General features: G+C 42.4%; 1 protein-coding gene across 3 annotated transcripts in view; it reads right to left on the bottom strand.

The window, feature by feature from the left end:
- Positions 1 to 368: 368 nt before the first annotated feature.
- ASMTL (acetylserotonin O-methyltransferase like) overlaps positions 369 to 14,977 on the bottom strand; it is a 58,768-nt gene continuing 44,159 nt past the window's right edge. For all 3 annotated transcript variants that reach the window (XM_073667361.1, XM_073667363.1, XM_073667362.1), the window contains exons 11-14: positions 6,037 to 6,154; positions 5,734 to 5,877; positions 1,497 to 1,619; positions 369 to 1,413 (exon numbers count right to left, since the gene is read on the bottom strand). In XM_073667361.1, coding sequence (XP_073523462.1) covers positions 1,208 to 1,413; positions 1,497 to 1,619; positions 5,734 to 5,877; positions 6,037 to 6,154 — 591 coding nt within the window. In that variant the 3' untranslated portion in view covers positions 369 to 1,207. The remainder of the gene's footprint in view (positions 1,414 to 1,496; positions 1,620 to 5,733; positions 5,878 to 6,036; positions 6,155 to 14,977) is intronic.

The following is a 14,977-nucleotide window of genomic DNA, read 5'->3' as shown; positions in this document are numbered from 1 at the left end:
TCTCTGACCCTCCGATCAGCTGCTGCAGTCACGGGGACTGCCCTGGAGTGGTATCTGGTTTCTACTGGCAGCCCAGCCTATCCTCACCACCAGAGGGTCCAGTGAAGACGTGGTAGACCCCTAGTCATGTCTCTCCAGGGTAAGCCTGGCTGGTGGCACAGTAGGCCCACACCGACGACCATTACATATTCTTCGTATATCCAGCCTGAGATGATATTGGTAAAAACAGAGGACAAAGATTGACCCTTTCTTTCTGCATACGCTATACTTGGCATAAAGTAAATGTTTGATTATTTACCAATCTTCCACTATAGGTGAGTTGGCTGACAGATTTCTCTCCCATCAAACAAATGCACAATCAGCTCGGCGACTCTTTATAGAAATTTATTTTCCCTTTGCCATTAAAGTGATCTATGAATATGATTATTATTAGACAAAAAAAACATAGCAGAGGCACCAATGGTTACAAACACCCAAGTCTGTTTGGGCAGGTCAGATTCAGTTTTGTCTTTAGGCAGAAGCTGTCCCTACGTGTAAAGAGTGAAAGTGAATTTTTGCTAACATTACTTCCTTTAAATATTTTTTTTTCTATCTTCATAAACTGAAATAACATAAATGGTATGTCCACAATGTATAGAAATGCTGTGAATTTTCTGGGCAGATTATATTTGAGAAAATCACATCCAAATGCTGCATTTTTTTTTTCAAAATGGAAACTGACCTGTGATCAGGATTTTGCAATAAGCAATAAGTCAATTTCTGCAATGGATTTTCACAGCGGATTTGAACTCTCATTGCAGAAGGGAGAAATTCGCTAAAATATGCATGATATACATGTACATTTTTCTGCAGATTCAGTACAGATTTACAGCATAATCTACAGGCAGATCTTCCCATCATTTGAGGACCTACCCTTACACCAGCACTAATGATGAAGTTCACCACTCCATTTATTCCTCAGATGTATTCCACAAGTTTAAAAAGTCAGTCGCAATCTGAGTACAGACTGCGATGTCTAGACCGGCCGTTGGTCTCCTGACCCAAACTCAACAGTCTCATAGGCAAACAGGAGGCTGTTGCGTTTGGGCCAGGAGTCTCACTGACAGCCCCAACATCGCAGTCTGTACTCGGACCGAGAATGTGAGATTTGTGAATCTGGCCTTGCTCAAAATTATTTGACAATTAAAATTCATCTATCCTGAAACAATTATCTTTTAACAGCTAAAATTGCATCTAGTAAATTGCCTGTGCTTCTAATTTGTACACTATTAAATCCATGGTTTTCTAGAAGCTTCTTGTATTCTGGGCCGCTTCTCTGCTTTCCGTCACTCATACTAAGAGATTGGAGCGGACCTCTTGGTTCCTTTGTATCTTCATCGAGGACAATTTCTGCAATAAGCACGGCACTCCTACCTAAATAAAGAAATCAAAATTATGTAAGTTGGCTTAATGGATGATATATTCGTATTGCACATATACTGCCCGCGTGCTTTTACCTGGACAGCAGGCTTCACAGAGCTTCTTTAAAAGATGGTTTAATTTTCCCTCTGGCAAATCATGCAATATTCTGGAGAGAATGAACAGGTCAGCCTCAGGGAGTGGGTCTTCCATAAAGTTACCTATGGCAGTAGTTTAAACAAAAATGGTAAATGTAAGTGATAACAACAAATGCCATACACTCAAACTTTAGCCTAAACTCTTCTGTAAAGTAAACATCAGTGGAGATAACTAATCACTCAATGACAGAGAGACACTACTAATAGGGGACAGGGACATAACACACATGAATCAGGGGCACTACAGCATTTCTGCTATCCTTCTATTACAACAGTTATATGTATACCCAAGGATGTCTGAGCTGTATAAAACATGCAATGATTAATAGAATAATGATGACACACGATTGCCAACATATTTTATTATTCTATTCTTCAGAAATACCACTGATGAATAAAGATCCGCTGATTCCTGCAACTTCCTTTTCTGAATAATAGATTGTTCCTTTTTCCTCCTAACCGTAGAAGCTGCTCACATAGCGCACCGAGCACCCACACTCAACCCACAGCCCAGGGATACTTTGTACATGAATCATTACTTTGTACAAGACCAGCAGGATGGAGTCCATTCAGAGTTAAAAGGGGCTGTCCACTACTTGGACAATTGTTTCTTAACTGTAACAATTTAACAGTGCCCCATATGTGAAATAATAACCCCATATAGTCCCCTCCCGGACCCACAGTGTTCTAGCCATATCAGGATTGTGTCTTCTGATGCTTGCATGATATTCGAATGTCAGATGAGCACTGCAGGTTATTAGCAGGCACTGATGGGCAGCAGTGCGCATACTTCCCTCATACAGAAGTGTTTTGTCTGAGACAAGTGTGAATGCTGCAGCCCATCAGCAGAAGTTATCAGGCTGCAGTGATTACCTAACATAAAACTGTCACGCAATCGCTAGCAGACACAGCTCCAACTTCACTGGTGCAGCGCCGATCTGTGAGGCCCTGTTGCGTTTAAAAAGGGGTTATCCAAATACAATCTATTGCTCCCAGATTTAAAAATAAAAAATTATAATAATAAAGAAAATGTGCTGCTTTATTTCATATGCAAATGAGGTTCCAGCACCCTGGAAGTTGCAAAGCACTTCCCCAGCCTCCACCAATCCCCACCTTCCTCTGCTGGACTACACAGCAAAGGAGCTGTCAGTCAAGTAGAAGAAGGTGGGACTGGGTGGGGATTAGAGCCAGTCATTATTATTAGACAGCTGCTGTCAGTGTTCATCTTTTCCAGATATGAACAAAAATGTGGTAGACCACGCTTGTGTGCATGCCTGAAAACTACAAACCTCTGCAGGGCGGAGGCTAGATCATGTCCCAAGTGTCTCCACTGGTCTCATAATAGTGGGTGGCCCCTTCAAACCCTTCAGGACAGGGCATTTTTTTTTTTTTATTTACGTTGACACTTTATTTTTTCCTTCCCTTATTCCAAAAGTCATAACTTTTTTATTTTTTTTATTGCCATAACAATGAGGACATATTTTTTTTCCAGGATGAGTTGTACATTTGATGGGCATCATTCATTTTTGCATATAAAACATACTGAAAAACAGAAAAAAAAAACACCATTGTTTTTGGGTTTTGCTTTTGTGCCTATCCATACTGCTCCACTTTAGTGATAACATCTCTGAAAATGTACAGCAATGGTCAGTTCAATACATGGCCATTATTTGGATGGAGAATAACCTCATGCATGGCCACCTGACCCCCAGTCAGATACTTTATTGCTTAAACAGCACACAAAGTAGCTCCTTTCTCTCCAGACAGAACCTTTCCTAAAGGCCACAGTTCGCCAACACTGCTGGGTAGTCCGAGCAGAGCCGCGCGTTTCAGGAAGGCTTATCTCGTACGCCAGGCTTCCTCAGGCTGCAGAAAATGGACTGGGAATAGGACTCTTCCAAGAAGACTACAGACTAGCGAAGTGTTATTATAGTTATTTCCCTTCCAAATAGGAAAAATATCCTATAACAACATTGCAATGCTTTGAGAAATGTCAAGTTCCCAAACAGGCAACATCACCATTTACACACGTTATAAAGCTATTACCTTGTTTTCCATTCTGGAAAAACCTTAGTTATTCCCTTACAAGCCATTCATGTCTGTTTCAACCCACAACAGGACGACAGGATTGCGGGAACAGACGTTACACTTTGTTTCCATAATTCTAATTTGTTTTTTGGAGCTTTTTACAGGAAATTAAAATAATTCTTAGTGTCTAATAGTGTAGATGCTTAACATGTGTAGGCTTCTGTTTATAAGTAACGTATGCCCAAAAGCATCATTTTACACTAAACAATGTTTTACTACACTTTTTACATTGTATTTTTTATTCCGTTCTTCTTTAAATTCTAGTAAAGCAGTATTCTTACATCCCTTTTTTTTTTCTCAATAGGCCAATGACTTACAATGGTGAATTTGATCCACAACACGGATCAAAGTAAAACAGGTCTACTCTTTTTTTCCCACCGGCAATAGATCAGGGGGAAAAAAATGTGAAAAGGCACATTTGTCCTAATGTATCCGCAAAAATAACAGACCTGAGGGATTACAATTTACATCTCTATTTTATAAACTTAAAGGGCCTGATTCATCTGAGCCTCTACACCAGAATTCTGGCCTCAAAAGCTTCGAAAAGTCACAAACATTTGGCACAACGTGAGGCTGCAATAAAATTTTGCAACTAATGCTGTTCTCATGCCATTTTCACCCAGCTCTGACAAAGCAGGTGGAGCTTTGGTGGGATAGGGACATGGCAACCCACGCTCAATGAGAAGCGACATTCCTTACTCCACAAATCTTATTCTAGTCTCTGACTGGAGTAAGACTTGTGGCGAGGCACACACAAAGGCATATGCCACTTGTCAGACACTCCCGATTCATTAAGTGTCAGACTCCAGCACATCTCATCATCATGAAAACTGCCCATCTTGAGGAACTGAGGCCAAAATGTATAGGCATACTTATGCATTTAAAGACATACGTCTGGCTCTATGACACTGAACGGGTAACACGTAGAGTACCCAAACAGCAGGCTTAGTATACAGAAAGCCCTAAGGGCATTTGAAGGTCCCCAGGGCTGAGTGCAGATGGGACTTCCCAGTATTTGCTGGGATCACTCTGCCAGCTACAGCCACTAACTGTGGCAATTAATGGGTTAATACCATGAAAGGTGTTGCAGCTCATACTCAGACATGTGCAATGAGTAGATAATCACCCTCTAATGCAGAGATGCTAAAAGATGGCTCTAGACTGAGGACCCGCACCTATCAAAAGACAGTGGGTGGTTTTAAGGGGCAGCGCATGTGCCATATAAAGTGTAAAGCAGCCATCATATATTACCTAAAAAGGGGGGGGGGGGGACAACAAGTGCAATAGTGTCTTTTCTGGTGGAGAAATTGGTCTAGGTGAGAGATAAAAGGAATTGCTCACCTTCTGAGGAATCAAGGTGTGACACCTGCTGCAGTACTCCCTCCGTGTAGAACAATTGGTGGATGATAGGAGTGATGGTCTGCGCTACTGTGCTAGATTCAAGAAATCCGGAAGACGTGATGAGGTGTTAGATCATGCGGCTTATTGTCAACGCGTATCGAAGTTGATACAACTTCTTCATCAGGAGAACCACAATGTTCAACAACCACAATGATGAAGAAGTTGGTTCAACTTCGAAAAGTGCTGACAATAAACCGCATGATCTAAGTTGAAGCAACTTCTTCATCATTGTGGTTGTTGAACATTGTGGTTCTCCTGATGAAGAAGTTGTATCAACTTCGATACGCGTTGACAATAAGCCGCATGATCTAAAACTTCATCACGTCTTCCGGATTTCTTGAATCTAGCACAAATACAGGGAGAACATACAAACTCTTTATACGAGTAAAATAAATGTCTGATTTTTTTTTTGCATAGTCGAGGAGCAATATTACAAATACAAGTCATGGATGGCATCAGTGTATAGTCAATGCGCTGCTGGTGATTAACATTGCAATGTGTAGGAGAAGCTTTGTAATTTACTTTTTCCCCATCAGTGATTTTTCACATATACAAATACATAATGTTTTTTGTTTTCAAAACATGAAAAATCACTGCAGTCTGAATGAGGCCCAAGCACTCTGCTGACGTCAGTCACTTGGATAAGCCGCACAGCAGGATGTGGATGACTGGGTGAAGGTAATGTTACCTGCGGTGAATGTCACACGACTGGAATCCCATCCATCAGGCTGGAACTTGGAACTATGTGCAATAACTTCAGGAAGGTCAAATACATTGACTTTCATTTCTGGGTATGTTTGAGCCAGTTCATAAGCAAGCGCACCGGTGCAGCCTTAAGAGAGAAAGAGAAATGAAACAAAACAGAATCAAAGTAAACGTCATGGCTACGGGCAGATCTCCAACCTTATAGCTGTATAAAAAGCACATCATGGCAGCCAGCTTGTAGGCATAGATTCAGAAGACAAAAAAAATGCAGATCACCAATTCATACCTCCTAAATCACAAGCGGAGCTGTACTTAGAAAGGTCAAATGCAGTCACTATATCTCCTGCAGCGATTCTCAGAGTGCAGTGAACTACCCGCATGAAGCGCTCCTTGAATTCAGGTCCCTTGTGGTAAGAAGAGAAACAAGATTCAGCGGCAGATCACTAAATGGAATTGTGCTAACTGATCATTATCCTTAAAGGGTTTCTCACATTAGGACAACCAGCGATTATTTCACATTAAAATGAAGTCTTGCTCAGCAGCTGATAAACACCATTCTCCACCTTACATTTAGCTCTTCATCAGGGTTAAAGACAAGAACAGGAGGACGCACCCTATAGCATCTAACATAGCATGGTCAGGGTCCTTTTCTACCTTCCTTGTCCATTAATTGACTAACATTTAGTATATGAAAGAAATTCAGCAGTAACCATCCTGCCCTTCATGTCAACATAGATGCACCGTGATGGCTATAGTAGTTTTCCAGATTGAGGACCTTGCCAAGCTCACCTTCCTAGACCTTTGAGTATGATTGTTCTGTGGTTTACATATAGGACATTAAAATAACTGTAGATATAATGCGGACATAGATGAGGAGTCATTTGGGTCTACTCAATGTGCCTTCAGCGATCCTCTAAGCCTAATAAAAAAAAAATAATTACACGTGTAATCTAAGGGGTAATGGGGGAGGTTGAGGAGAACGCCAAGTCAGCATAAGGAGACTTGTAAGCCAGGTGATGCTCCTCTGGGAATTTAAAAGTGCAAATAGGCTCTTCAGAGAGAAAGAGGACAGTAACTCTACCACCAAGGATTGATTATTCCCATAGGGGGCACTAGAGTTTCTGTCCTCTTCCTCACTTTAGAGCCTATTGGCATATTAAGACTACACATGACAAATGTAAAGTTAATATACCCGATGTGCCCAGATTTCACATTTAGATGTCTATTTATTTTCACAATATGGCAGCTGCCATCTCAGATTTCTAAGAACACTCTCCATAGAGAAGTCAGACATCCACCCCACTGCCTCTGATGGACCAGCAGAGATGACGTTGGTGCTCTGTTCATCCAGTCCATATCTTCTTCTGTAGGATGGGGGGGGGGAGGGGGAAGACTGATACTTCTATGAATCCCACCACAGAGAAGTCACAGACGGACAGTAGACATGTTCAAGAAGAGGGTACACAATATGTTGGCTAGACATTTGCTGTGAAAAGTCAAATTATAATTTAAATTACAGGGTCGTTTTAGAGAAAGGATTAACAGCACCAAATAGGAAGTGCTGTCGTGGAGACACAGGAGCAGAGATACTACAGACTTAAGACTGTAAATATTATTCATCCAATATCAAGCCACCGGCCAGCCATCGAATGTGAATGAGGGCCTTCCACCAACTTACCCCGCATGGGAGACAAGCGAAGCTAAGGGATGGGCAGTTGGATTTCAACTGGCTGATACGTTTGGAGATAAGCCACTGTCAAAGGGGTCAACCAACTTTAGTCCCATTCCCTACCAAGGGAACAGGCACACGTGACCCATGTTTAAGTGGGTCAAGAGAGGTGGCTGTTGGTAAACAGAGCCATCAGATGCCAGATATCTAATATGTACGACCAGCCATGGACAGTGTTCTCCTAAATACGTGGACTACAAGCATCCACTGGAAACAACAGATGGCTACTACCAACACACTGCAGGACAGTCACAGTGTGGACAACCTCTGATCATCAGGCTCCCAGTACTTGGACACACTGCAGTCTGCTATGGAACCTGTACACTAAAATGGGGCATGTTTAGGAATTTATAGAATAACATCAGTTTTATAATCTTATACCATTTTCCCCAAAATAAAGCAACTGCAGAATGTTACTATGTGCATAAGAGTTCAAGCAGAAGTGAAGTATATGTGGCTTCCATCCAAATGGGCTGACAATCCAAGAAAAACACTACTACAGCCAATTACCAAGTGTAAATGCATTGAAAAAGCATGTGTCCCAAAGAACTTCTTCATGTTTAAAAGCTTGCGCCATATTTTGTCACAGAGAACCCCCATATTCACAGCAAAGCACCCTTAGCCAAATATTTTAATCCTCACAGGTCAGGGAATTGAGGTAAGGAAATGAAGCTGCAAAGGAAGTTGATACATTTTGAGAGCTATAATTTTTCCATGGGAGTGGTGAATATTCATGGACTTTAATAGAAGGCACACTGACAGCCGAGCGCAGCAGGAGCATCGCTGCTGCGGCTACAGCGTGCGCGCTATTAGGGAGAATGAATGGTCACTGCTCCCCAAGCACGTAGTCCCAACGTGGGGAGCAGTGACTATTCCGGCACAGAGTGGGACACAGCGCAGGAGGAGAGAGGAGGTGAGTGTGAAAGTTTATTTATTTTTTTTCTGTGCAGCGTGACGGGGATCAGGGGGTGCCAAGCATACCAGGATGAGGGGGCAATACATACAGGGATGAAGGGGGCCACACATACCAGGAGCCGCGCTGCGGGCACAGTGTGCCGGTTATTAAGGAAAATTAATGGATATTCATTTTCTTTAGTTGAGGCACAGTGTAGGCTGCTGCCTCCTGTGCCCCCCTACTCAGCCGCTGTCGCTTCCCCCACATACCCTACCACCCACAGCCACAATATTTATGTACATCGGACTATAAGACACCCCCCCCCCCCACGTTCCTCCAAAATTTTTGAGGAAAAAAGTGGAAAAGGATGAGTTGACGTTTTTATTGGTACCATTTTTGGGCACATGACGTTTTTTTGATCGCTTTATTCCATAAAGCTGCCTTTTTTTCATTCTGCCTCCAAAAATCAGAATAAAGCTCCCTTCACTGTGTGAGTTTTTGGACAATAAAAATTTTCAGTTGGACATTCTTGGGTCTCTGACTGTTAAATTGCACTGTGTGAACACCGCCACACTACACCTTTAACATAGTACAAAAATGTACCAATAAAAATGCTCCCCCGTCCTATTATATGGTCCCCCATCCTGGTATATGCTCCCCCATCCTGATACATGCTCCCTCATCCTGTCCCCCATCCTGGTCCATGCTCCCCCATCCTTTCCCTCATCCTGGTATATGCTCCCCCATCCTATTATATACTCCCAATCCTGCCTACGCTGCTGTTGTTCCATACATACAAAAAAATAAATAAACAAAACACATTCCTACTCCTCTTTTCCCTGATGCCCTGTGTTAAAGATTTAAATAAAATGGCGCCGAGCTCATACAGCGCTATCCAGAGCCATTTTGTGTGAATTTGTCTTCTATAAAATGTCGCCGGAGATCGCGCTATATCCAGGCGTCGACTCTGGTGCCACACTCCTCCTCCTCTTGGTCTATTAATGCTGGATTTGTCCTTCTGACTTCAGCCACACTGCGCAGGTGCAGCCTATACGGCTTCGGACAGAAGGACGCATCCACCGTTCTATTAGAGATTGGCATAATATTTTTTTTTCATTTCTTTCTTCTTTATTTTGTCTGTTTTTTTCTTTTTATAATTTTTTAACTGTGTCCCTCTATGGGACTTTAACTTTTTTTTACTCTGATTGCTGGTATAGTGTGTTGTATTGCACCAGCACTGCAATGCATCATACCTGTAAGTTTTCACTGACAGAACCTGTTAGACCATGCTCCGGGCATTTCTAAGCAGGCCTCCGTAGCTGAGAGATCAGGTGGTCGTCATGTGACTTCCTGCTGCCATGGCAAACATCAGGCCCCGCGATGATGTCGCGGGAGCGCTAATCAGAAGAGAGAGGGAGCCCCCTCCCTCCCCCTGTCTTCTAAATGCTGTGATCACTATTGCTCGTAGCATTTAGGGGGTTTAACAGCGCAGGGCGTTGCGGGCACTGCTCCTGGCAGTGATAACCGGGTCTTGGCCATCGCTTAAGCTGAGCTCCCGGTGGCGGTTGTTCAGGTAACTCTCCTGTGCCCGCACGCTCGCCAAGATATATCGGAATGTCCATTTGCGGGAATGCATGTCCAATGTCGAAAAGGGGGTTAAAAACACCAAATCACACAAATTTTTTTGTGCAACTCCATGTTACAGAATTATTTTGCAACTTTTTAAAAACGTTTCATCCTAGTTTCTTGGCGTAAAAGCCATGATGAATTAGCCCCATAAAAGTATAAAACATCGACAATGCTCTGCTGATCCAATAACTGCAGTTACAACCCTTCTCTGGCATCAATATGAGCACACAATTTGTGCGGAACGAGCCTCTATGGCATGGATATCCATGGCCGAGCAGCTGCAAGCCATCCTTACATGATGAAGCACAATGCCAAGCATCAGATGGACTGTAATACAGGGTGTCATCACTGGACTCTTGAGTGGTGGGAACCTGTTCTGTGCAGTGAGAAATCACGTTTCTCTGTCTGATGGATGAGTGGAGAACGTCACCCGTCTGACTGCACCAAGCCATGGGTATAGTTTGGTGGATGAGGGATATTTCTATAGGGCTGTTTTTCAGAGTTTGGCCTCTGCACTTAAGTTCCAGTGAAGGGAAGTCTCAATACTTCAGCATAATGAGTAATGCCAGACAATTGCAGCTTCCAACGCTGTGGGAACAGTTTGAGGAAGGTCTTTTTCTGTGCCAGCATGTCTGTGCCCCAGTGTACAAAGCAAGAGCCATAAAAGTTGGGTTAGAAGAGTCTGGTGTGGAAGAACTCGACAGAGCCCTGACCTCAACCCTATTGATCACCTTTGGGATAAAGTGGAACGGAGGATTGTAATCTTTGCCCTCTCATCCAACATCAGGGTCTCATCTTTGAAATACTTTACTGGATAACTAGGGAAAAAAATCCCACAGAAACGTATCAAAATCTTGTAGAAAGCCTCCCCTGAAGAGTGAAAGCTGTTATAGCTGCAAGGGAGATACCAACTCCATAGTAATGCCTATGGATGTAGAATGGGAGGGCATAAAAGCTCCTGTAGGTGTAATGTGGAAGAGTCCCAATGCTTTTGTTTATATAGACCGTATCGTGTACCTAAAGATGGAGAAATTATGAGTGAAAACTAAAGTCTTAGTTCTCCTATACTAAAATATATGTAAACTTTCCAGAAAAAGCCAAAACTTAAAAGGGATAATTGAGCGCTCTCTAGTGGCAGAAGGTCATAGTGCAATCAGAATAATGTACATTTACATTCTCTGACACGTTAACACTGCGCAGAATGTAACGATCAGGACTCCAAATGTGGAATTGCATTCAATTCACTGAATAGTCATGAAAAATAATATATATGGAACTAATGTAATCCCGACATTCTGAACTTGTGTGGCCCTTCCTCTGGCTAAAGCGAGCAATTACCGAACAAGGCGTTTACGGCAACGCTACCATAGTGAAAAATATTACAATATAGAACATGCAGTATAGTATTATATATAATGCTACTACCTCCGAAAAATAACTATTATACAGGGAATTGAGGCATTTTATAGGAAACAGCAGTACTCAAATCCTGCTAAAATGGTAACATTATCGGTTTGCATACTAGCAGTGAAAATGGACTGCTATCTGATTTTTGTGATGGAGAGATTAGATCACCGGCGTGTGTAAACTAGTATTAAAAGATCAACTATCCCCAAAATATAAATTAGCCATATTAGTAAATCAGAAGTTCGTGTGAACAATGTAATTATGTCGATTTTGTGGAAGCCAAGTTCCTAAGGTGACAACCGCAAAATCAGGTCAAAAGGGTTGTCACTTTTGAATACATATCCAAAGATTGCCACCTTGTTATTGATTGAATATCTTACCACACCCGACAGATTCATTAAAATTGGCGTTGCTCACACTAGTCTTAATTCAACGCATCGCTCTCCAGTGAACCCTTCATTAGGAGGTGGAAGCCCCCTAATTAATTTGGTGCATATTGTCAGTGACATGAGCCTCTGTTGCACCTCGCAAGAAATGTTACTGCAGCCCCATCCTGGCTCTTCCACAGCTCTGCCCATTTTGGCAGAGCGGTTTCAAACTTGTGTGAAAACAGCAAAAGTTGCAACATTTTTGCACAACTTGACAATGACTAAAATTTTGTGACTTTTCAAAGAGTTTTACACCAGTATTCTGGCCCAAAAGCTTAGATGAATTGCCAACAATAAATGTTTTTTCCAACAGTTCCTGAATATCCAATATAGTATATATTATGGCTACTATTACTTTTTGGATAACATTTTTTTTTTATAAACCAACAGAAAACATTTGATCTTTTCAGAGCTCCAAAACTCCACCACAAACAAACATAATTAAAAGGAGTTTACAGAGGTTAAAAATAAAGTAAAATACTTCTGTGTGTCAGAATGCTCGTTAGATACTGTCCTTACACACAACACAGACCTGGCACTAGACACTTTTCTGCTGTTTAGTTCAACTGGGCAAGATTTGCTAGCCAGCATGAGAGACCCTTCAAAGACAGGAATGGAGGAAAGCCATGGAGCAGTGAAGATACAAGAGAGAGAAGGCATGAGATGCGTACATCTTAGGGGATAACCTAGAGAACATTCCTCCTGAGAGCCCTTGGCTTTCATAGAGGCATGCCCGGGACAGATATCTACAGTCATTGCGCACAGCATTGTGAACGTTGCCTGCAAACATGCCATGGCACTTTGATTTCCAGCTCGCTCTGCACACTGCAGAGCGACCTGTCAGTCAAAGTGAAGGGGTGTGCTTACAGGTACCATTCACAATGCTGTGAGCAATGACTGTAGCCGGTCTGGGCATGCCTCTATGACTGAAAGCTGCTGGCTTTTTAGGTCATGTCCCAATTGCCCTCACTCAGATTCCTCTCTTTTGAAGCCCACACAGTCAGACTCTTCCACCCTTTCTTCCTGCAAGTGGCAGTAATAACCAGCCTCTGGGCCCACCCCCACCACTTACTGGATCCCTTTGAAACCTAGCTTCTCCACATTTTATCCAGTGACATACACACTCTCATTATGGGGGACCTTACATCCCCATTGATAATTCAATTTCCCAGTCTGCCTCTCATCTTCTATCTCTACCCTCCTCTCCAGGCCTTTCACAGCTTAATGCTCATACACATGAAGATGGTAACACATTGAACCAGGTCTTCTTCCAACTCTGCTCAGTGTACTCATTATTTACCAACCCCCCACTCCTAGTCCCTGACCACTACCTGCTTTCCCTTTCTATTGAGACTTGTCGCCTCACACATACATACTACACATGCAGAAGCCTTCACACCATAAACATACAGCTACTTTATGAAACATTTCGCCATCAATGTCACCAACCTCTTCCCTCTCCTGTCCTTATAATGTTTTTGCAGTTAAATAAGTCACTCAAAAATGTCCAGGATGAAGCAGCCCCCCCTACACGCAGAACACGTGAACCCTGATAACAGCAACCCTGGCACATGCTGCCGAATGTCAATGGAGAAAATCCCATTTGGTAGACTTCATCCACAATAAGTTTATATTCAAAACCTGTAACATAACTTTCTGCATTTGAACCAGTCAGAGAAGAAGTTACCAGTCTCCTCTCTTTTTCTCGCCCTACTACATGCACCAGTGACCTATTTCCTCACATCCAGTCCATTCCCGCCATCACTAACCTCGCAACTAAAATATTTATTCTCTTTCTTCTGGTAGCATTCTTTCCCCTAAAATAATCCCTTAATCAGAGTTACTGTACTGATTACAGACCTGTCTCTAGTCTCCACTTCATCTCTAAACTCCAGGAACTAATCTGCTATCTTTCAGATAACCCTTCTTGATCTTTTACAATCTGGTCTCCACCCTCTACAGAGACAGTCCTTACTAAAGTCTAAATATCTACTAACAGCCAAATCTAACGGTCACTACTCTCATCTTATTCTTCTGGGTCACTCTGCAGCGTCTGATACTGTGGATCACCAACTTCTGCTCAGTACACTGTGCTCTATCAGTCTTAAGGATACCACTCTCCCATCATTCTCACCCAACTCCTCTGACCGCTTCCTTAATGTATTATTTGTCAGCTCTTCTCCACTTCTTATTGTTTGGGTTTCTAATGCTTCAGTCCCAAGTCCCCTTGTCTTTTCTCACTCTACACAGCCCCTAGAAGACAAACTTTCATCAAGTTTGGCTTTCAGTACCATCTCTATGTTGCTGACATCCATTATACACATTTTCTCCTGATATTACCCCCGATTACTACAAATTACCAGTGCTTGTTCTCTCTCTATCTGAAACTGAATCTCTCCAAAACTTAACTTCTTGTGCTTCCACCCTCTAATAAACCTACCAAACCTGATATTTCCATGTGTGGTACCACCATAACTCCAAAACAACATGCCCACCGTCTTGGGGTTATATTTGACACCGATCTTTATAGAAACCGACCTTTTCGCTCATCTACAATATATCCTGAATGCAGTAGCCAGCCTCATTTCAGTCCACCCCTGTGCCAGTTATTGAACTGGTCGCCCATCTGCTAGAGTACAAAATAACTTATCACAGTCAGCCACAAAGCTCACCATGGTGCCACACCGCCCTAATCCTCTCCCTCATCTCTATCCACCACCCTACCAATGCTCTCCGTGATATCACGTAAGATTAACATTCACCAACAGCTGAACCTCCAACTTGTCTTAAAGACTTATCTTGAGCTGCACCATATCTTTGGAATGCATTACCCCAGAAAACCCTGTTAATGCCAAGTATGGAAAGTTTTAAGTGTAGCCTAAAAAACACATCTTTCTAGGCTGTATTATCATTCACCTCATTAATCTAATTGTGCTCCTTCCCTTCATTTACTTCAGAATCTAGTCCTATCATTTGTTCCCACACCCTCCATGCACTCAGTAACACTTTATATATGGACAAATACATATACTGGCTGGTGACTGGTTCATACAGCTTTATATGTATACCCTTATTAGACAGATGGCTGGATCAAACGCGACAAGCACTTTTTTCCCCTCTTGTATCTCCTCTATAGCCT

This window comes from Phyllobates terribilis, unplaced genomic scaffold (assembly GCF_046119375.1).
Source record: "Phyllobates terribilis strain yellow unplaced genomic scaffold, ASM4611937v1 Scaffold_2__4_contigs__length_985480577, whole genome shotgun sequence".
Classification (NCBI taxonomy): domain Eukaryota; kingdom Metazoa; phylum Chordata; class Amphibia; order Anura; family Dendrobatidae; genus Phyllobates; species Phyllobates terribilis.
The sequence above is the reverse complement of the archived record's forward strand: the minus strand, read 5'-3'. Positions and strand labels throughout refer to the sequence as shown.